The sequence below is a fragment of the Pithys albifrons genome, chromosome 9, assembly GCF_047495875.1.
Source record: "Pithys albifrons albifrons isolate INPA30051 chromosome 9, PitAlb_v1, whole genome shotgun sequence".
Lineage (NCBI taxonomy): Eukaryota > Metazoa > Chordata > Aves > Passeriformes > Thamnophilidae > Pithys > Pithys albifrons.
In genome coordinates, this window is record NC_092466.1 from 16,072,806 (window position 1) to 16,097,466 (window position 24,661).

Here is a 24,661-nt window from a genome sequence, read left to right on the forward strand (position 1 = left end):
AGTGATACCTCACTAAACAAAACACGCTAACAGCGTTCAGCAACAATGCTTTCCAACAATAACATACTCCTTTCCCTGCATTCTTTTTTTTATGTTTCCTTTCCTGTTTCCTCCATTTTTATGTGTACTTTCAGGGCTTGAAGACCTGTGGGTGTTCCTGTGGCTTCAGCTACTATTGTGTGTTTTTATGTCTCTGTTGGTTTTTTGGTGTTTTTTCTCAATAATCTTTGCGTATTCAAAGGCTGAATAACTGACACTTTTATATATATATAAAATTATTTTAGAAGTTTGTAATTTTGTTTGAAACACTAGTGAAAAACCAACAAAGCATGGAAGTAATTGAAAAACAACAAGTGGGACCAGCAAGGACAGGTAGTAAAGTATGTGCCAACTTCTTATTATTTATGATAGATTAGATTTTTGTCTTGAAATTAATATTGGCACTTCTGAGAAGAAATAAACTTTTTTCATTTCTTTAATATAATTTTTACTTGAAAAATCTCAATATATGCATTTTATAGCATCTAAAGTATATGGTAATGTTATTTGTCCATTCATACAAAACCTTTGGTCTTCTTATTTTTCAGCCTTGTATTTTGCTCTATCAATCATCTGTATTTTATATGAAATTTTAGAAAAAGTATTTTAAAATTTCTGAAAAGTGACTGCAGAAAAGTGCAAATGTAAAAACTGTACACTGAAAATACTCAAGGAAATTCTGCAGAGAGCTAAGGAGATCACACATTAACCCTAATTTCTGCAGAAGATAATTCTGCATGCCTTCTTATTAGCACACTTGATTGGTTTTAAAAGACCTTAAATTTGTCAAAGCTATTACCAAAGACCCAGTTCATATAAAACAGAGGCTTCTGGGGAAGGATTCTCAGACCAATCTTCCAGCAGGATTTAATTCCTGTGAGCTAAACTGCATGTAGGCAATTCTTCCCTGTTATTCTTAAACTGCTTCTTATTGGCAGTTAAAATTGACAGGATTTCTATGCAATTAATGTTCCCTCTAATACTGGTTGAATTAAATGTTCAGATGGTCTCTATTTTTTGTTTTCTTCCCCCTCCTTTTCTGGAAAAGGGCTTCCTGTTCTGTGTGATGCAGGAATATATCTGGGCATTGCCGTATTCCCAGGTAAACAGGAAGAACAGCTTCGAGTATGTTGGTTCCTGAAGGGTGTTGAAAGTTACTGTGGTGTTGCCCTGTTCATCTCCCATCAGGAGTTAAATAATGACTGCAGGTCCCTGGCAATTCAGTATATAATCAGTGACTATGTTCTTTGTGATATCATCAATTAAAATTCTTACTCTTTTAATGAGACTATGTAGAAGTAGTAAGTAGGCAGAAAGATGGTGTCCCTCCTTGACATTTTGTAATTGATTCACCCTTGGTTTAGTAGCATTCTGTGTTATGAAAACAGTGCAATAAAACAAACGTTATAGGAGAGATGATTCAAATTTTCTTGATCAACACTGAATAATAAACTGTCTTAGTTTTGACTCAAAAATTAATCTGTGTGCCATCTGCTGGTACTTATCAAGGTAGAATTCTTTCCTCTTTTCTTTGGATATTTTAAGGCATGGAAGAATATATTTTTCTGAAGGTCAAATTGAAATTTAATGATGAATTCCTTCCAATTTTCCAACTCAATATTGATACAGTAACAGAAAAAAATTAAACATTTCCTTAAAAAAAACCCCACATTCCATGATATAACAGTTTGTATATTTTAAGGTTCTCTTAGCTAACAAAACACATTTTTGTTACCCTGATACCACTTATAATTTGGTATAAAAATGCAAATATCTGTATTTTTTAAGAAAAATTAATTCAGATGCACTTCTGGACAATTCGGTATTTCATTTTCAAAATTGTAATTATACTGTTACACTGTGATTTCAGAGTTTGAAATTTGACGTAAGAATGTTGAATACCTGTTGCTCAGAGTCTCTAACAGGCAAATAAGTGCAGCCTTAGAATGCAGAATAAGAACTTCTACGCTGAAGTTTAAACCTTTCTCAGTAGAAGGTATGTTTTATCCACTTAATTGTCTGTTTGACATTATGTTTGGTCTATGTGTTTCTTTTAAATTTTTTTTGAAGTTATGATACTTTTTTCCACACTTTTTTCCTTTTTTACAGTTTTATCACAGGTTGAAATTAAGCTCTGAACTGATTTTTTTTTTCTTCTTTATTTCCTTCCCCCAGCAGTTAGCCTTTTTTCAAGAGTGGAACACATGTCAAGAAGCCTAACCTGTGCTGAACTGCCTTCTGGGCATAAATACAGACAGAAGTCCCAATAGGTGTAGAAATTAAGGAAGCCTCTGACTCTTTTCAGCCATCAAAGATTTCTGTGCTCCTCATGTCTTTACATAGTTCTGGATAGACACAGGCTCTACTGTTGTAATCAGTGTAATGTCAAATCTATCACTCTACACCAAGGCATGATTACCAGCACTTAAGGAAGTGTTTTCTGCTGGCACTGCAGAGCTGCCTGCAAAGCTGTGGACTCTGAAAACCCTTTGTTTTCTTCTCTTAGTCTTTACTTCTTGTGACCTTTCAGTCTTGTTTCAGGCCCATGCAGCTGATCCAAGGGACTCCTGTTGAGTGACACAGCTGACTCCCCAGGTTACTACTGCCAAGCGTCTGCTTTTGCACCTACGTAGCCAAGACCGAACTTGATCCTACCAGATAACTGTGGCATTTTCCAGGAAAAGACAACATATAGGAACAGTTGTATATGTTTGGAATTTGAATATTTTGCTGAATTTTTATTTCTTATAAAATGCCAACTTAAAATAATCTGGAAAGTGTAGATGATTTTTATTAGAAAATGCATTTAATTTTGAGCTATGAGTAATAAAATGCTGAAGTGGAGGCAGGTACCAAACATCTTTGCATCCTCATCCCATACTCTGGTTGGTCAATGCTATATTTAGAATGAAACTTGAGTTTCTTCTCCATACATTAATCCTTTAAAATACTACTTTCTTTTATATACATATATGAAAATGCAGCAACAAAAAATTTGCAATGTAGTCTATCCTGCTTCACCAAGCTTTTTTATCCATTTGTTCTTACTTGACATACTGTTCCTTCCATTCAAATACCCTGAGCCTTACGTTCCTGCTCTGTGACTATTACCATTAAAAAGAAATAACATTCTGTGCATTCTATGGGATACTTTGAGCAAGCAAACTGCCATAAAGCCTGTGTCTTGTTTTGTTTCAGCTGCCATTATTGGTGCTTTGTTTAACATTTTTAGGCATGTTCTTAAGTAATGAATAACTGCCAAATTACCACAGCACATTTGATGTGAATGAGTCACCATCCTTAAATTAAAAACCAAAAATGTGATGACCTTTCTGTTGTTCTGTATGTCATTATTTCCATCAAGTGGTTTGAAACTTCCGATCATTCATTAGTACCTTGAACGGACAGCAGTTATTTTTTTGTCTAGTCTCTAGAGTCTTTTGTTTCAGGTAATTCAACCAGTAATGGCTTGGATTAAAAAAAGGGAAATTAAAGGAAAGTGCATCATCAACATGCGAAACAAACAAAAGACCTGTAGCCTCTGTGTCTGCAAAGCCCCATGGACAATTGCTGTCTCTGTACACATGTTTGTATCTACTATCTAAAAAGAGTCTTATCCTTGACACTTAACTGTGATACAAACATAACTTCCTTGATTCTGGAAAGTAGGTTAAATATGCACTCTAATCAATAAAAAAAGAGAAAAAACCCCAACAAATGAGCTCTAGAGTTCCATGGGAGCACTTTATTTACTGATGACGATGCTGGGTGGTGGTTATTACTTAACCCACCTGCTTCATGATCCGTGGTGTTTGACCAACAATGCATTCACTAACAATGGAGATGAAAATTGAGTTTTACCAATATCCCCTTAATTCTGTGTTCCTGTATCCAGTAGGGCCAAACTGAAGTCACTGTTGTGATGGCAGAATGGGTCCTAACTTGTCTTTCATCATTGGCTATGCCTCTTTCCTACTGCAGCATTCATAATCTTCTTCAAAAGTCTTGAGTCTGCATTCTTTTCTTGGGCAAAGATGACATTTAGTTTAGCTGTAATATTTTGCATGAGAAAGAAATGAAAGATATGACCTTTTTTTTTCTTTTGGCTGTTGTTGTTTCATAGTAGTATGCAAAATGTGGAAAGTCAGTCATATTTCATTGGGATTTGGCATCTGCTCAACAAATGATTGCTCTTCTCAGAGGTTTTTTGGAAAGTTTGCAGCACCATAATGACAGCTTTCTAAACACAGATGTCCTCTTGGTACAACCTATAATTTTTTATGAAAGATGTATCAATGTCAGGAATTTGAACAAACTACTGGAATTAGTTGAACATTCTTGTTATGAATATGTATTCAAAATATCTACAGTACATACATTGTAAGTGGGAGGGAGAATATGCAGTGTCTGAAGGCAAAGATGTTGGTACAAAATGTCAGAATGTAGTTCAAGATAAATTGATTCTTTTGTCAATGTCTATATTTTAGTTATTTTTTTTCCCTGGCTATGTCTTACACTACTTAAGTGCATATTGTGAACTTGAAGCATAAAGAATCTCAAGAACACATTTAGATTATCAAGGATTTGGCTACAGAAGATGTGTAATAGCTGAGAGGCCTGAAGTAGTTACTAAATTTTGTTGTCAAGTCCTATTGGTAGCCTCTTCCTCTTGTTTCATTTACCCCTCAGCTAAGCCGTCCGGAGGTAAATGCTTCAAACACAGATTTCCCCTCCTGAAGTCAGCTGGTTTTGTTCATGTTTCTCTTAAATTATTGTAGAGAACAAAATTCAGTTGAATAATTAATGTGTAAGATGATAAACTCCCACCAGCTTATGGTACTTAGAAGAATCTTTACCTGTGGGCCTATTATTTTCATATACATACAAATTGTGTATATACATGTAAGAAGACAGTGCTTAATGGTTATTGTATGTAATTTATGTACATTCAGACTTGCAGGTGAAAAGGGAAGTCTCCTTTGTTAACTGACTGTAACCATGGGAGATAGCTTTTTAATAATAATTCCACGTTGTTCTTCTACCTATTTATGTCAAGTTAAGACAGCAGCAAGTTTATCCTCAACTGTAATGAAATTAGGGGAAATATATTTCAATAAATATTGCCCCATTTTATTTTTGTGCAGCTGTGCAGCCTGGATATAAGTACTGCAGTTGTTGCGACTATAGCTAGCTTCATGTAGCTTCTATCCATCTATACTTGTACATGGCACTTGGTTTTGATTTATTTTCAGGTCATGCCACTAGATGTATACACCCCACACCACTAATGATACGTCATTCAAATTCAGAATAGGTACTTTAAAGTTAGAGTGCTGCATCAGAAATGATGCAAAACCACAACTGTTAATTAGAAAATGCTTTCTCTTTGGACTTAGACTGGGTCATGCTGTGGTCATTCAGTGGGGTTCTTTCTCTTCTCTCTTACTTCTGGTTGATGTTAAAATCACTTGTATGGTATATGTGCATGTGTGTGGCCCAGGCTGGGCTGCTGTTTGGCATGCCTTGGATCATGACCTTTTGCCAAACCTCAGCAGTAGCTCTTGGGGAAAAATGTAAACATACAACCAAATTTACTCTGGTTTCTTTATTTAGCTCAGTGCAAGTTAATACTTATTGCTATAAGGCTTCAATATGGTGAACTCTTTCCTAAGTCGAAAATGGGAGAAGCTAATTCAATATTTTAATTATAGTAATTTTGTAAAAAATACAAGTGAGAAGGAAGCAAATGGATTCTTCTAATGTAGAGGTAAGAATTTTAAGTGTTTAATGGTTGTGATAATTCCCTTTATTCATTTTAATCACATTAAAGGATATCTTCAAGAATGAAAAGGAAGAAAATACCTATTTTATGAGGCCAGAATTATATGGAAACATTATGGAATAATACTAATTACTAAAAAAGTGCCAGAACTGTGGGTAGTGTAATCATCTACAATTTTCTGAGAATATCCTTACTAAAATGACCTATCTAATTTAAGCATAATTTCCAAAATAAGGAGACCAGATGTCTTGTTTGTGGAGGTGTAAGTGATGGACACTTTTCCTTGTAATGGTCTGTCTTGTACTAACATTAAACTGACCTTTTTTCTTCCTGTAGATGTTAGTTAAGATTATGCTGGTTTTTCCTATGTGGTTACAAGTTATGGGGAAACAGAGCAGAGTTTCCATAAACTAGAACATAGAGGATTTCAGTAAATGGAAGGCCTTTTTTCTACTTGGTTATTTGGAATGGCATTAAAATTCACCTGTCAACAGTTTGCCACTCATACTGGATTTTTTTTATTTTTTCTGAGCTGTTACCACTGTTGGCTGTAAGAGCTGATGACTTTGCCTGATTACAATCTGCAGAGAATTTAGATGAGTTGTCAGTTAACACAGAATGTGTGTAATTGATATAAAGATTAATTATTAAAACTGTCAGTTTCCGCTGCCTAAAATGTGGATATTTGCATATGAACTCTGTTTCTGAAGTAGTTTTCAAATGTGTCCCAGTGTAAAGCTTGAGATAAATCAGTATAGAGCCAAAGGATTTATACTATTAGGTTGGGATTTTTGCTTTGTTTATTTGGTTTTTTAAGAATACAGCTAGCTGTTGGCATGACAAGGACAGTATCCTTCCAGTCTTTTTCATGTAAACTCACTTCTGCAAGTTCAAGATCTTCCTTTAATCTGAGTAGTTACATATTTGACATACTATACAAGCAAAACTAAACTGTTTGACATACTAAACAAGCAAATGTTTAGTATTGAATATCTGAATGTTAAAAGAAAAGATTCTTTGGCTCACGCACAGAGTAAAAATCCTAAGTCATCAAAGAAAAAAACACTCCTGTAGAATAACTTTTGCCAAACAAAGACTTGTCCTTGTCAGTTGATTTGACTCTGGATAAGTGGATAAGTTTTGTATTAGCAATTTTGTTTATGATAAGGTGTGGAAAATTCACAGGTAAAGGAATTGTCACAACTTCTTTAGCAGATGAAGGCAGAAGAAAGATGAATCTAGTAGCTGCTGCTGGTACCAGGGAACTAAGATAATGTTTGACCACAAAATGAAAAACCCCTAAAGCTTTTACCAATTCTCAGAGACTGTTTTCATAGTAACAGACACCAAACATCAAATGAGCTGCTGTCACTTTCTTCCAAATTCAGTAGAAGGGAAGGGGCCAAAGCAAGGAAGAAAACTGCTTTGCCTGCATTAGAGAACAGGGAAAAGGGCAGAATATCCTCACAAAGATGGCTGAAGACCCTAATTTCTCATTCCATGAAGTAGCTGTGTGCTTTGCCAGGTAAGAATAGGTGCAAGCACAATCCTTGGTGTCTGTCTTTCTGCGATTCTTTTGCTTAGACATATGCCTAAAATTGGTCATAGCCCATGCAGCTTTCTTATGAATGCTCAAATCATCCTCAAGGTCCTCATCCAAGCTCTGCCCCATTTCAACACTTTAAACTGTCTCCCGAACTTTCCCTTTTTCTTTCCCTCCTGTGTGCCACCTTTCCTCCCCTTGCCTCTGCCTCATACAGCAGGTTTCTTGAGACTGGGGGAATTTTCATGGGCTCTCACTCCCTTTCCAAGGTAGTACAGGCACATTTACCTCTGTACTGCATGGTAGTAGGGAAAAGGAAGCACTTGGGGTTTGTTTTTCACTAGTGTAGTGACAAGTGAGGGACTGATGTTGTGGCTCCAGCAGAGAGAAATTATCTATGCCATGTAATGAATATTCTTGAAGTGTTGCATACCGTCATGCATAACTGTCTGAAAGTTGCAACTATAATAGTTGGTGCATTTTTAATATGTACTTGTTTGTAATATCTATTGTATTTACTGTATTTATGTTCGAGTGAGATTAGCATATTTTATTGAGTTCATTTGCATAATGAACAGATAATTGTTTAGTAGTGAAAAAAGCACCTTAAAAAAAGGAACTTTGAAATATCTAAAACTAGTAAGATAAAAACAGTAAGAAACTAAACCACTCATTTTCAGGCACATATGTCTAAAACATTTTCTACTATATTTCATAGCTTTACAAATGCTAGTACCTTTAGTTATTTGATCATGGGGACTCTTATAAGTAAATCTATATGCTTTGCAATTCTTACATTTTATAAAGCCTATTGTTTGATTTCAATTTTTCTACTTTTATCCCAGTCCTTTGCTTTTTTCAATAGTATCACAAGGTCAGTTGCAACAGTCACAATGAGAGCACCATGTAGACCAAACTGGAACATAGGAATTGTAATCTAAAATTATTGGACAGGTGATGTTGCCATGTACTGTACCTGTGCATAATACCTTGCTGATTATGCAGCACAAGTCTGAGCTGAGTAAATGTTAACTGATTATCTTGAATCTTGTTTGAAGTTAGGATTTTACAGCTTAAGCAATTAAATATATTTTGTAAACTGAGTGATATTCCACTTTCTTTCCACATCAGAATTACAGTCTTGTTCTGTTGTACATTTAATAGGTCTGCATTTATTTTAGATATATATTAATTTTATTACTATATTTATTATTAAGACAAAAGGTCTTCTATGTAAGTAATCAGAATGTCTCATCACCTTTTTAAAGACTCTTAGTGTTCCATGTTGCAAGCTGAAATCTGCACTTGACCACTAAATAGTCTGATTCAGATCTTTGTTAGGGACAAATCACTCATCAACATCATCACTAAAATGAAACGGATGTGAGACACAAATTTTTGGAATTGTATTCAACAGATCTGCAAAAAGAATAGAAAATACAGAAGTATTTATTTATGATCTTGCCTTTGAAAGTTAGATATTTGGGATGAAATCTTGCCCTATTCAAGGCAATCACAGCTAGTGGAACCAAGGTTTCACCTAGTGTGCATTTTATCTGCAGTAAAATAAAAAGTCACAAATAGGATGACTCATGTGACTGTTGACACATCCATACTTTGGCAGAGTTGAGCAGTGTATGTGTTGTAATTCCTGGAAGTGGCCAGTCTGAGAAACAGCACCAATGTTAGTGTGCACCAGTTGTTTCCTATGAATTGTAAATTGTCAGAAGGTGAAAACTGACTCAACAAGAATTTACGCATTTGTCTCTTGGGCCTGCTTATCTGGTTGCACTGAAGGCACTTCCTTAGGGTTCACATCACAAAGGTCTTGAGACAATTCAGTAGCAAATCTCTGTGGTGGCTGAGCTGAGATCATGTCATGGCCCCAAGCACTGTGTCAAGAGCACATGAGAGTACTAATGACAGTGAAATATTTATCTGTGAAACTGCCTGTCCTCTGGATTGTCAGCAACTGCAAAATGAAGCACCTATCTGCCAAATAAGAGTAATCACTTGTATTCCAGAACAGAAATCTGACCTGTTTGTCTCACATGACAACTGCTTTACCTTCATTAGGTGGAAATGAGTAATTTATTAAGTGCAAAGTTCACAGCACAATGAATAAGCAAACTAAAAGGCTCTTACTTTGCTGACTGATTATTTCATTCACTCATTGATTAAAATATTTTCCTCTGACAAGAATGACTGGAAAGCTTATTTTGAAAAATATAAATAGGAGAAGAAGAACTAAAGCAAACAGGCTTTTTAAAAACATCTAATCCTAATCATCTTACTTGGAAAAATATGTTTTTATAAACTGCAAATGATTTAATGTTTTCGATGTTACTATTTAAAATAAATGAATTCTTAGTTTTAGCTAAGACAGATAAAGGTTGAATTGCATTGTATTTCCCACTCACTGTGTATAACAGTGGTAAAATAGGTAAAGCGGTAATTAACTGCTCCTTCTATTGTGTCTCTAGAGATCTGAAGAATAATTTGATCAGCACAATTGAGCCAGGGGCCTTCTATGGACTTTCAGAACTGAAGCGCCTGTAAGTATTAATTCCATTCGAATTATTCTGAAAATTGTGTTTGTATCGACATTGATATCTGTGGGCAATTCAAATATGTCACCAAGCAATAATCACATAAAGACAATGGCTGTAAAATGGATCATCACACACTCTGCTTTTTACATGTAGCTTGCCTATTTCTTCTTCTTTCCCTTCTTTTTTCCATTTCTTCTTCTTTTTCACCTTTTCCCATTTAAAATCATCAGTTTGCTCTCCCATAAATGTCCTAACATAACTACAGAGGTAAAAAACATGCCTAATTAAGGACATAGCAGACAATATATCACTGTAGTCATGAATCAGAAATAACACTAAGTAATTTAGATGTGTGTAAACAATGCTATACCAATTTTTTTCATTATGTAAGGTCTAATTTAATTTTATACTAGACCAGGTCTATAAAATAGATCACTAGAAAGGAAACTTTGTCATGCTTTAGAATTTGTCTGTCACCATACTCTCACCTTAACTCTGTGTGATACTTTTATCATGGTTTTCTAAGGAAACAAGGACTTAGGTATCATATTTCTGGTCCATCATTCTTGCATTCTTCTCTTTGAAAATGTTCTCATAGTACCTTTGGAAGCACTGGCTGATATTTAAACTACATTTTAAAGGGTAAAAACATCTAAATTACTAAGATTGTACAGTTGGGCTTTTTGGTTTTTGGTTAGCAAGGACTACAAACCCTCTTTATTTCTACTCAGCCTAAGGAAAAGTCAGATGAACCCTTTTTTAATTATGATTTTTCAAGTGACAAACCCAAATGTCTGTTCACTGCCTAACTAGACCATCAGTACAGGCCAGTCATTTTCATAGCCATCATGTGTGCTGTCTTATGTTTGATGAGAAAACCTGTGAGAAAACAGGAATTGTTTTAGTGGGATGGTAACATTTAGATGAGAAGGAGAAGAAATGCAAATCCACAGAAAAAGAAATTAACAAATCCTCCTGCTTTTTTGCTGTGCCAGGAGCACTGCACAACCTAAGTAAAAGTTTTCCATCTCTGATCATACCAGTGGCAGTGTTTTCTAACACCAACCTCTCAGCTTTAGTGTGTTCGAGTAGAAAGCCTGTTGCATAGTAATGATGAACTCAGAATAGCATATACATTTTTAGTACAAAGAAAAACGTGTGGGTTGAAGCTTTCTTGGTCACTCTGTGTACAGGGATAACAATACAGTGGAATGATCAAAATGAGTGCTAATTGTTGCTTTGGCCGTGCACTCTAATAACACAACCCTGACCTCTTGTGGGAAAACCAGGAAACCTGTGCAAGTCGTAGACTGCACATCCACAGGCTGCACAGGTGGTGGCTTTAGGTCATCCAGGAGAAATGAGTCAAGGAAGATGACGTCATCAGCTATTGGAAAAGAGAGAAGAATAGGCTCTTTGGCACAATAGGAATAGCAGCATTGAGTTTTGTCATGTTGGATCTCAGTGTGGAACTGTTGGGTAGGAGGCAGTTGAGCAAAAGGAATAAATAGTGCAAACTCCTGTTGAATACTGCATATAGTAATTACCTTAAAACTGTAGTTTACAATCACGTCTTCTTACTTCCAATGTAAAATATGAATGATGTTAAGAAAAATAGAAGCTGATGTAACAAAGGCAACTGCAAGAGGTACAGCTATGGCAAATTATAGCAGGCTGTCAGAATGTTTTCTGTGAATGATTTGGAGAACTGTTATAATTTGTATTTGAATGAGAAACTAATTATTTCCAGAGTTTGCTCAAATAGTTAGACAGAAAACTAATGAAAACTGAAAATTTATGGAGCACTAAAATTATGGCACTTGCTTATTCAACATAGGAGTTTTCTTTTCTCTAACATCAACCTTAAAAGTCAGCATTAGTAAGTTAAATGGCTTACTCCTGAAAAAGAATGCCAACTCAGTACATTATGAATTGAATTATGTCTAATAAAATGTGTATTAGTCTGGAGGAATGTGTAGTAAGATGCTTTTTCTTTTTTGCTAATGTGTGTTTTAGAAAACATGTTTTACAGTACAGAGATTCCAGCGACTGCCATATATCTTGTTGTGAAAATAACTCATCGAATTAAACTTTGAGAAAAGAGTATTTATCCTTTCACATCATTAAAAATACCATTTTACTGTGTGCCACACTTGGAGAAATATGCACATGTATTCATTAGTTTAGATAAAAATCTACTTTTGCTACTCAAATTATGCCCCACATTGTGATCCAATTCTTCCATACATGTTCAGGCTTTGCTTGGGTAAGCTCTTTTTTATATCTTCTAATAGAAAGATATATGGATATATATAAGATATATGGATATATATCTATACGTATCTATGTTTGTCTTAAACTTGCATTTTTAGATTTCCTATGTAACTTTTATTAGGAGAACTTAAAGAATAATGCCAATATGCAATTATTGCACTATATTGTATCCTCACTTTTTTCAGGTGTTCCCTACTTAATATCCTTGATAAGCTTTTAAGAAATATTTTCATTCTAGTGGGATGTTTCATCATATAATTGTACAGCAATATATTCTTTGTCTGATGGAAGAAGAATTTGTAGTGAACTCTAATTCAGAGACTGTTTTCACAGTCCACCTAATTGGATATGTTTCTATGAAGGCAGTAACTGGATTTGTCAATCTGCAGCCTTTATTCTCCCATTAGATTCCTTTAGTGTTCTCAAGTATCAGAAGAAAAATACAGAATCCACACAATGTAATAGAGGAAGTGGAAAACTACCACTGATTCTAAACAAAAATGTGTATTCAGATTAATTTTAACATTTTTTTGGCCGTATAATCACTTAAAATCCTTACAGTACTGCAACTACTTAAAAAACAAAACCAAAATCAAACCAAACCACAAACCATATACCTCCTAAGGAGGAAAATTTGAGTCAAGATTGAAAACTAAATATGTAAAAATCAAACCGGTTGTGCCAAGGGACATTATTCATGTTGCTATCATAATGTTCATACCTGGTTTTGTCTCCTTCCTATAAGCATCCTGTACACAGTATTGTGTGTATGGCTTATACAGAAAACATTTCTTCACCTTCTGCAGACAAAAGTTATGGAATGTAATGCCTTTTACTATTTGTGGTCTCAGAAACCTACAGTATTGCTCTTAAAAAAGTTGCCAAGTGCTTATCAAAACTGACCACCTCACTATTTCAAAAATTATTTGCCCTCTGGCTTCTGTGATTTCTTCAGAAGAAAGGATGCTGTTAATGAGATGAAACATTAGTGAACAGTAAAAATACATCAATTTTGGCTGAATATTACATGTAACACAATGCAGAATATTTTTTCTAAGTAAAAAATCCCAGGTGCTAATAACTTTGATAAAGAAAATCCTGTATATTTTTAATATTTTTTGCATTTATTTGCAAACATATATAAAATCCCATTTTAATGAAATCAGAAGTTTCAGTACGTGGGATATTGCTCAATAATGTTAATACAAAAGTTGTTAAATCTTGTTATGTTACATTATGGGAAGAGGTTTTATTTATCATTTGTCTCTAACTCCTTAAGTATTTAAAATAAAGTTGCTGTATGTGATTATGTAGGTGTGTATATGAACAAGAAAGACTTAATATTTCATGGGCTTTTTGTTTCTTTCAGGGATCTTTCAAATAACAGAATTGGTTGCCTAACACCAGAAATGTTTGTTGGACTTAACAATCTTCACAAACTGTGAGTATAATACCACTTTGTTTTTAAACAGAAGAAGTCTAAGCTGTCACATGACTGACCTGAGTATAGTTGGCAATAAAATTTCAGTATAAGGAAGTTACTGGTTTTGTACTAAAAAGCTCCTGTCCTGAAACTTTGTGATGAATTGTTATTTTAAAGACATTTTCTCCATTTCTCCGATTGTAAAATCAAAACTCCAAAGAATAAATTTCATTTTCACATTGAAAAGAGGCTGAACATGGTGATTCTATTTGAATGTATTTCTATTTTTGTGTCTTGGAAACAATTAAAGATCAAGCACATAAATGAGACTTGTACTGATTAAAAAGGTTGTATTTGTTATTCTATCCATTACAGATCAATTGGCATTTAAAAACTTTTTTCTTCTGAAGAGTATTACATTAAAAAAAGCATGTACTGTGAAAAAAATTATGAAGTATCAAATAAACTTGGAATATCAGAATAGTTCAAATTGCTTTAGAAATAGCCATCTAAGACTGGCTGCTTAAGGTGTTGTGTTGTAAATTTCATGTGTTATAGTACTTTTCGTGTCATTAATCTGTCAAGTAATGTAAGGGAGAAAACCTAAAGATGTTTTGGGATCATAGTGGATAATGCCATGAAAGACCTGCCTGGTATCATGAAAGAAAGAAAGAAAGAAAGAAAGAAAGAAAGAAAGAAAGAAAGAAAGAAAGAAAGAAAGAAAGAAAGAAAGAAAGAAAGAAAGAAAGAAAGAAAGAAAGAAAGAAAGAAAGAAAGAAAGAAAGAAAGAAAGAAAGAAAGAAAGAAAGAAAGAAAGAAAGAAAGAAAGAAAGAAAGAAAGAAAGAAAGAAAGAAAGAAAGAAAGAAAGAAAGAAAGAAAGAAAGAAAGAAAGAAAGAAAGAAAGAAAGAAAGAAAGAAAGAAAGAAAGAAAGAAAGAAAGAAAGAAAGAAAGAAAGAAAGAAAGAAAGAAAGAAAGAAAGAAAGAAAGAAAGAAATAGAAAAAGGAGTTATTATTAAAGGAAGAGAAAGCAAACTGGAAATCATCCATTGTATTATCAGAAAAAATCAAAGAACCTGCATGTTTAATACCATGGGCAGTTCCAGTGTGCTCATGCCAAAAAGATGACCAAAACTAGAAAGGGTTCAGAGAAGGTAAAAAAAAAAACTGACCAAAGGTGTGTTAAAGCATAGGCAAGTACTAGAAATAAGTAAGTTGGTTACAAATTTTTTTGGCTGGGAAAGACAAATCATAGGAAGGATCCTGGTTTAAAAGGACATTTAGCCCGGCCCAGGAGGGCTCTGTATCATCATTCAAATACCTTCATTCCTGAATGAGAAATAAATTCCTATGTGTATCATAGTGTGAGACAAATCACATACTTTATTTTCCTCTCCAGCCACTTCTGGCTTTTCCTTGGACAACAAGGGAAATCTTTCTAGAAAGATTTGCCATGAGGTCAAGATGACACCAGGTAAAAGGCTGAAATCTGGCATGCATACTTATCACATTAACGAGAGTAATTATGCCAAGTCTCCTCTGAGAAAAAGAACACGAACAGATGATGGGAAGAGCCTTGATAGCATGTGATGAACAGATGCAGACTAGCCCTTTTCTTACTCATCTGTTGAGGGTTTCTGTGCCTCCTTTTGTTGTGCACCATGAACATGACTGTGACTGTATAGCTAGATTACCTTAGAAGGTATGTTTAATTCCAAATGATGAGGTCACATTAATAAATGGAAGGTGTTTCTAGGTGGTAGGATCAAACTGAATGGAAACTGTTCAAATCTATGCTCTCTCAGAAGGGTCTGAAAATGCCATTCGTAAATCTTTCAGACTCTGTCTTAAAAGTGAATTAGAAGTTCGATATAGAACATCAGTGTTTTGATGACAGAGAACAGAAATCCATTCACAGCAAGTGCACATAATTTGTTCTGTGACAGTGTTTGGCTGTTCTACCCCTTTTCTCTGAAGACCAGGAAAGAATGTGGTGGTATGTACCTCCTTCACCAATGTCAGAGATGTTAGAAAAAGGCACAATATGTAGGCTGACTGCCCATAGTTACTGGGCTGATCAAACCACACCATTACAGTTTCTTTTTGTACAGATTTTCCATATCCCTTCTCATTCTAGTAACCTGAGTACCTATCCTGGCATTTGTAATATTTTTCTGAGCTGTTAGAAAAAAAGAAAGACTTGTCATTTCCCTCTACATTGTCATTAACACTGTATTCTCTTGCATCTTGTCTTTTTGTGCATCCTAAATATATATATTTTTTATCTCAATATGTCTAACTTTCATTTCCAAATGGATGTAGGTCCAGAGCTTCCTGTATTGTTTTTCTTCTGAGAACTCAGTTTAAAGCAGAAATCTGAATTAGACCTTTCTGAAGTATATTTCCCAAGTGACAGTCTTATTTTTACATTTGAATAATGATTTTTAAATGAAATTACTTATCCTCTCATCCTTAAGAAGGTTCATCTCTTTTTGTTCTTAACATTGTCAAAACCTTGGGTTTTTATTACCAGATTTCATGACAGTGTATCATGTAATCATATAAAAAGATCACAGATTTTCTAGGCAAGTTAAATTATTTCTTGGTTGCCATACAAATCTAATACGATGCTACATAAGCAGGAGAAAATCATTAACAATTATGTTGGTATTTTCATGTGAGTGGAATTAACCTTCAATGCTCCTAGTTGGCCAGGTGTTTTTGTCTGTTTTAACTAATTCTGCCTATCAGTAGTCAGTACTAGGGGTGATCTTGGGAAATATGTTTGCCACAACTTAGCGTGTTTCTCCCATAAATACATATTATCCAAATGACCAACCTTACTGAACAGAATACAAAATGGTAGTAATGTGATATATTTAGGCTATATATAATATCTACTCTTTATTAATCTCTTAGTTATAATATTGTTGCATTATTGAAGTATCTTTTGCACCATATCTTAGCATACTTTTCAAATTCTAACTTAAATGCTTCTCATCATTTTGCTAAGCTTTTCCTGTTTGTTATCGTCTTTCTAGTTCTTTGATCTTGTAAAAATTTGAATTATTTTTTCAAGATTTAAGATTTGGTTATTGACCCATTTAGACTATTTTTCATATTTCCTACTTGGGTTTTAAATTGCTTTTCTAACACCGACCTGATAAATGGGGCCATCCTGCATTCCAGTCTAGGTGCTCTAGTGCTCCAGTAGTTACATTATTATTGTTGTTGTAATTTTGGAAGTCAGTGCTTTGGAAATCAGAGGCTTAGTAATATATTAGTCTACATTCTCCTTTCATCTGAAATAATTCAGTTCACAATTGCTATGTCAAAACTTTTTTGACAGACCCTGTAGGGACTGTCCATCTTACTGAACCAAAGTAAAGAGTATCACTACTTTTGTTGGATCAGTGATTATTTTGTAAAGAAATACATCCACAGTCCCAATCAAGAGGAGTTGTTCACTACCATTCATAGTCTCTCTTGTTCCTCGACCTCAGAAATCTCATCTAGTCTCATAATACTGATAGTAATTATTTGAGCTGGGATCGCAATTTACCTCTGATGTAAGAACTGGTCATTGTTTGTGGATGGCACGCTGAGGCCACCTGGTACTTTTCTAACTTTTTGTAGCTTTGTTCCCTTTGGAAGGTCATGCAGACTTTCCAGAATCATACTTTTTAAAATATGTTTAAAATATGGTAGGTTGACTTTCTGTTGCCACTGATACCTCTGAGTTGTGTTTACTTGCCATTTCAGGGGTATGAGAAAGCTGTTCTCTGGAAAGGTTATGGTGAAGCATTTACTTAGTGCAACATCAGTGTTTATAATTGTAGTTGGGAAAAGATGACAAGTTCTTAAACGTGGAACTGGTTTCATAGTGTGGTTTAGAAGGAGCAGTGTAAAGATATACTTGGGTGTTGTTTTACATAGATGTTGATCATGGTGATTAGAGCTCTCCTGTGTTATATTAGCAGAGATGAAGTACTGAAGCCTCTTTGCAGGCTGTTTTCAAAACCAGTAGGGAGAGCCATGAGTCCACTGGAAGGAGTAAAGGACATAAATCTTTTCATGCACCTTCAGTGAAGTAGGAGATTTTCTTACACTGTTTACAAGCACGAATACCAGGTGAAACAAAAAATATTGAGTGTTTCACTTAATCCTGTAAATCTAATTCAGTTTGAAGAAAAATGGAGTTACAGCTGAAAAATCAGCTCTAGGCCTAAACTGGCATAGTGTGATTTAGCCCACTGATGCAATGCATAAATCTAAACTGAATAGAGTAAAGGAATGTTTAAATACTTCACTAAAATAAAGAATGAAAACTGCCTGGTCTTTCTGGGATAATACAGACACTCTGCAGATATCTTGGTGGTTTTGTGCAGTCTGGTTTGGAACACAACAACCTGTAGAATTCTTGAATTAAGAAAGAATTAATTAGTAATATCATCTAATATTGTTTTTAAACATGCAGACATACGGAAATCACCAAAAAAATTAAAAGTCTCTTGATAATGTAGAGAAGACTTTTATTCCATTGCAGTCAGGATGTATATGTCAGTAAACAGAAATTGAAGTTACTTACAAAACCTAAAATTTCACATAGCTCCTGAAATTATTGCAGCCAGTGACTTGTAATTATGTTCCTTGAGACTGATCCATTTTTTGCACCTTCTTGGATTTGATGGTTTTTACTCTGAAAAATTGTTTAAAAATGCTTTCACATCATATGACAGATGCAGCTGATAGTGCTTCAGACAGTATGAGAGTAGATTTATTACATGTTCTAAGATACTGTCTTAACTTTTTTGGCTTATGTATTGCCCTTTGGCTGTGTTTATGCTGTGATGAGGTGCACGTATTCTAACTAGATGTGACATAACTGAATGCAACAAATCTTCCAAGTCTCTTTTGAACCCCATGTTTCAGTGCTTTGTTTCAGAATTATGTATTCAAATATATTTCTGCTAGGTAATGGAGCTGCCATCCATATAATTCTGTTTAATCCAAACATTAAGAGCCGTAGAATACTGGGATGATGCCACTGTACTGATATACCAGACTTTATTTATTTAGTTCCTCATAATTTATCTTTCAGGTTTCAAAATATTGCAGCCTTAAATCTGTTTGAAGAAGTAGCTACTAATGGATCGTCCCTTTGGAAGTTTGAAACCAAACTTCCCCATTACTTCCAGTTGTTTGATTAAACTATATCTGATTTATTCTTTGTCCTGCCTCTGAATCATCAGCAGCAGTTAGCTTTGTGATAATATTATACCATAAATTCTTGTGTGACTTTCTTAATGTCCTGGAAGCAACTAATCACTTTGGGTGGTGCCAGAAATAAAGTACCAACCACTAATACAGTGAATCAAACAGACCACATTTCATCAACATTTCATCAAATTAGAGAATACACACTGTCACCTGCCTTCTCCATATTTCTCTTGTTATTTTTCACATCTCTTGTCCCAATTTGGGTATTTTTTCACAAAAGGTAAATCTGTCACCCTTGCATTCAACTCCTGATTTTTAATACTGCTCATAAAAGAGAAGCATTCTTCATATTCATATACTTCTACTTCTAACTATATTTTGCCTCAAAATGGTACTTTGAGATGCATAACTCTTTTTGACTGCTTTATGGCATTTCTCATTAATATTAAAGATTTTGGAAGAAGTGTTTTATTAGTTTCTCTAAAAGCACAGGTATTTAGTATATAAAAAAATAAGTGTAGGATCTTATATGTAAGACTAAAATGTTTTTACCTCTGATAAAACAGAAAGCACATCTTTCTATTAATGGAGTAAGTTAATGGCATAGTAAGTGCTATCAGCTTTGAAGTGCATTAATTTGTTATGTTTGAAATGTTTGCAAACTAAGTGTTACAGATGTTTTTAGAACAAATGTCCTTTTAACTCAAGATAGAGTGGGTTTTTAGGATATCCGAAATGGAGGAATTTCACAACACTTTACATTTGGCTATATTTTAATATATAACAGAAATTATGTGAACTACAGAACCAAGCATTTGCAAAGTGCTGCATCAGCTCATAAATTCATGTATTATTAGGGTGATTTGAGAAGATTTCTGAAAGCTTTTTTAAAGAACAATCTATTTCCATTGTTGGGTATCCAAATATTGTAATTAGTGTTTCTTTGGCATAGAAATTTATTGCTTTATGACTTTCACAGCCCTGTGAACGTGATCACAGTTTGCTAATTATTAGTAGCAATATGTAAGCTTCAAACCAGGTCATTGCCAGAAGAATGTGAAAGAATATGAAAAGTTGACTTGCTGGGTTTCTGCTGATTTTTGAACTGTCAGGAACTCAATTATTCCAGAACTTGGCAAAAAGGAATTCTATAAGAGTTCTATAATCTTCTTTGTTATAATAAAGAGAAACTAAAAATCTGTATATGGAACACGAGCCAAGAATTTTTCAGGTTAACATACAAAAATCAGTGAATTTGTTATTACGTCTGGATTCAGTAGACGCCAAATGAGCCCCTCTGGCAGGTGCATGAGTACCATACATGGGCTGAACTCTGCTACACACACTTTGCAAATGACTTACAGTTTGTCCCCATTTCCTAAAATATTCACCAGACATAAAGCTTTCCTTTGGTCCAAATGGAATTCCCAAACTTCAGTCTTGGTGTTCTGTTTGTCAAACTGTATGAATCCTAGCAAGCATTTTGAGGTAGAAGCTGAGATTTACATCAGATCGGAAATCTTTCTGTACTGCACCTGGGCAAGGCTAGGCAGATTACTTTCCCCATCCTTCAGCAGGATTGTCCTCTGTCAGTAAGTGTATACTGCTGTAACCGCTTTCATATTAGTGGAACCTCTTCTGATTTACTTCCATGTAAATGTCAGAGTTATCAGTTTCTGATTTAGTCTGTTCAGCATCTCAGTTCACTGGGCTGCTTTATCATATGCCTTGTCAGGGCTTATGTCCTAAAAACAGGTGAGTTGGTCCATCTAATTTAAGTAAAGAGGTTAACTCAGTTTTTGTATTTTTAGTTCCTGTTGACAAATCCAAAATACGAATGGTAGAGAAATAGGTATCTACAAGTAAATGTTCATTTCTACCTTTAGACATACCCACACTTGAAGAAGTATTTGAAAGTTCTTCCAAGAGCTTTGCACCACAACTGTGTTAATGTGCTGTCACTTAATAAAAAAAAGCAGTATACAAATTTAAATATGTTTTCACTGTTGTCAAGAAAGCAAAACTTCTTAATTAGCATTGGGAAAATTATAACGATTTTCTTTTCTTCTTGCGTTTGTTATAACTAACTGTAAATTGCTTTCTTCCCCAGGAATTTGTCAGGGAATATTTTTTCAAGTCTCATGAATGGACTTTTTTCTGAGCTGCTGGCTCTGAAAGCACTGTGAGTAACATTCCTTATGTTTGTAAATCTGAAATATTTGAGACAGATGTTAGAATAAATTTAGCAGAGTTGAATATGAATTCAAACAGGATTGTTTCTGGCAGTGTGTTCCAGACGTAAAATCTGCATTATTTTGTTAGCAATGTCTGTCTCACTATTGATGTGCTGCTATCTTCTACCTGTCACAAGGAAATGGATAGGACTGAGAACTAAACCCCATTCCTGACTAGCCTAGTCCAGTCCTCCTGACTAGCATCCCTTTTTCTTTTGTATTTTATTATCTTATTCATTTCCATGTTTTCATGCATCATATAATCACTCTAATTACACAAAACTAGTGATTTTAAATATTTTCCCTGCAATTATAACAACAATTCCCAGTTAATGATATTCATCGTACCTCCCTGAGATTTAAAAGTGTATTCTGGATGCTTCCATGGTCAAGTTTCTACTAAAGGGGGTTTTTATTAAGTGAAAATATGTTATAGTGTGATTTTCTGCAGTAACACATACTCAGATTTATTTCAGCAGTAGTCAGTGATGCTGTTCTGTAACCAAACGCAGAATTTATGCATAATGTCATCAAAGTAATTGACAGTGGGACAATGTGTATCAGTTGTCTCAGAATATATTTGTATTTATACAGCTGTAATTACACATCCATAGTTATGCATCTATCTAGACTTAGTACTCTTTGGAGTAAGATAATTTGAATCTAACAGAAGAAGGTATGTTTATGAAAACTGCATGTGTACCAATTGTGATCATTCTTTCCCTTCCTAGACATTTCAACACTGATTCCCTCATCTGTGACTGTAATCTGAGATGGGTCTTGCAATGGGCCAGAAATGCTTCCGTTCGAATAGCAGAGGAAACGGTTTGTGCCTACCCCAGTGCTTTACACGGTCTGTCACTCTATAACCTGAAGGAAAACCAGCTGATATGTGGTGAGTTGTACTCTCATTTAATGTTACAAATTGAAGTGGAATCCAGAGAAAATATTAAAAACCAGACATGATGGAAAAAAAAAATGAAATCTGACTTGCTTATAGGCACAAGAAATGCAGGTATGTGATACACAAGATACAACTGAGTTTGAAAGAGAATGGAAAAAAATACTTATTTCATATCTCAAGAACATTGCCAATATATTCAGTAATATGTAATTATGACTTAAAACATTAACTTATGATGCCATTTCTACATTGTATACTGCATGAAACCGAGGATTTGTACAGGAATTTATAGAATATTTCTTTCATGTTACGTATCTGACAGTGTGACATAAATATCAGATTTCATTCTTCTGTTTTTCATTTTCATAAAGCTATAACTATACATTTTAGCACCACATTCAGAGGATTAATAGAATTTTAACAGTGAGCTTCCATTAGGTGAATTCTCTATTTGAAGATCTAGAAGTGAATTGCTTTTCTGTGATTTTCCACAGAAGAAACATGATGGATATGGTGTGAGGAAGAAAGCAAAAAATATGAATGATTAAAGAAAATTCATTTCCAATTGAGCACTGTCTAGCAACGAGCAGACTAAACTAGAGATTTTAAAGGTACCACATACCACAGAGTAAAGATCATTGCCTGAGATGATGCTGGTGATTTCATAATCAGAAGTCTAATTTCACATGTAATTGATTAAGCACAGAATCTTTGAATCTTTGACTTTCTGAATGACAGAAAATTGCTTAGATGGTGACTTTGCTTATGTCTTTTGCAAACAAAATAATGACACATTTCTCCTGATAATCACAAGAAGAGTTATGTGTGTTGCCAACACATTCATAGCAGAAGGAAGATCAGAAGTTGACTGGAGTGATATATAAAAAAATTGTTTTTAACAACAGATACAGATGTTTACAAGTTGGGAGAGATGTGAAAGGATGTGAATACCACCTACAGATGGTCCATCACTGGAATTGTTAAGGAAACAGACATGTCTGGAGGCAAATAAGTAATGCATGCTCCTGTGAGCAAAAGGCAGAGAAGTTTCCAGTAGCCTGCGTTACTGAACATTTGAAATTCTGCAATACTTCTCAAATATCAAGCTCCCATTTTATACAGAGCCAGCATGGGCATCTTCATAGAGATCCATTTCACAGCAGGAAAAGTACCTCTTCTGAAAATGCTGGAATGATCAGAAGAGTGATTAAGGACTGTTAGTTGGTATTTCCAGGTTGCAAATTAATATAAACCTGTGAATTTTACAGAGAAAATGAAAACAATTTCTCAGAATTTTGTACTTTTTTTCCAAATAGGACTCCTTATCACACCAGGTACAGAATTTATCATGGCTGTCTAGTTCTCACTGCTATTTATAATGTCCACAGAACACTTGAAAAGGGCTGTAATGACTGCCAGTAACTTGACACTGCTTCCAATATCCACAGAGAGTTTTACAGTGGTTATATTTATTGAGCCTTCCACCAGCTCTGTAATGTCTGCCAGGTACTTCACTGTGCTCATAGTATCTGCTGAGCAGCTCACAGTGCCCAGAACATTTAGCAATTTCATTTTCAGTAAGTTAATTTAAACTTCAGCATAATAGAAGGCTGTCTGGCACCAAAATAATAACAGCTTTTGAGAATGATTTAAGAATAATATGTGTTGAAATATACACAGAGCTGATCAAATTAAATATATCTTAAAGAAAACATAGAATGAATTAAAAATTGAAAACTCCTGCATGTGAACATATTCCATACTGTTGGACATTTGTATTTGTAGTCACTGATCTTCCTTCTACATGCTAAGAGGCATCATGAGGTATGACAGTCACAAGATGAGCAAAGAAAAGAATAATAAAAGGGAAAAAATAAATGTAGAAGGGAGATTTTTGCAGGCCAGTTAGTGAGTGAACCAAAAATTCACACTATGTGGATTGTGAGTAGCTACAGGAAGCAGTTTACCATCAACTTTTTAGATTTATTTTATATTTTGATGGGAGAAAAAAAATCACCCTTTGAATTTCTTTCTGGCAAATCTTTCTCACGCATCTGATAACTCCCAATAGCCAAAGTAGTGACGTGCCTGTTGAAAACAGTTAAAAACCTCCTTTAGGGATTTTTATGAGTTAAGTAACAGCACAGTTTTAGAATTCCCAGGGTTCTGCTTGCATATTTCATTAACAGCTTTTAAGAGCTATTTAGATCTTCTTTAACAAAATAATCCAACTGTCAGAAATGTTTGGCTGTAAAGCAATTTTTCACAATGTTGGAAATAAGGCTTGTTAGTTTGGTGATAAAGGATAGTTTTGCCTTTGTCTTCTGCCTTAATGACAAGGGACTGTGATGAATTCATAATGGTATGGAGAGAGTATCTTTCTGAAAAATGATTGTGAAATTGGCTTCATGCAGTGCCTTGCTACTCTTTTTCCATGACTCCAAATAAAACTTATTCAATTTACAGTAGGAAAATTACATTTTCCTGAATACTAGAGCTATAAATTCCACCTGAGGTCTGATAGGAGTCTGTGATTTTCCCTGGCATACGTCAGCAGAGATGGATTCTCTAGGCCAAGTTCTTCACTCAGGAAAGACCTGTTTGAGTTTTTTGGGAGGATTATGCAAGATTGCTCTGAAAGCTGAGGTTTGATTATTTATACTGCTGAATTACATATTAGAATTTAGTTTC

General features: G+C 34.6%; 1 protein-coding gene across 2 annotated transcripts in view; it reads left to right on the forward strand.

The window, feature by feature from the left end:
- Positions 1 to 24,661, forward strand: part of LOC139675766 (adhesion G protein-coupled receptor A3-like) — a 264,407-nt gene that overhangs the window by 89,843 nt on the left and 149,903 nt on the right. Inside the window, exons 1-5 of one of the 2 annotated variants that reach the window (XM_071563840.1) lie at positions 1,988 to 2,035; positions 9,848 to 9,919; positions 13,560 to 13,631; positions 20,943 to 21,014; positions 21,798 to 21,961. In XM_071563840.1, the coding sequence (XP_071419941.1) occupies positions 13,600 to 13,631; positions 20,943 to 21,014; positions 21,798 to 21,961 (268 nt within the window). In that variant the 5' untranslated portion in view covers positions 1,988 to 2,035; positions 9,848 to 9,919; positions 13,560 to 13,599. Of the gene's footprint in view, positions 1 to 1,987; positions 2,036 to 9,847; positions 9,920 to 13,559; positions 13,632 to 20,942; positions 21,015 to 21,797; positions 21,962 to 24,661 lie in introns of those variants that run through there. The other variant, XM_071563839.1, reaches the window with a different exon arrangement.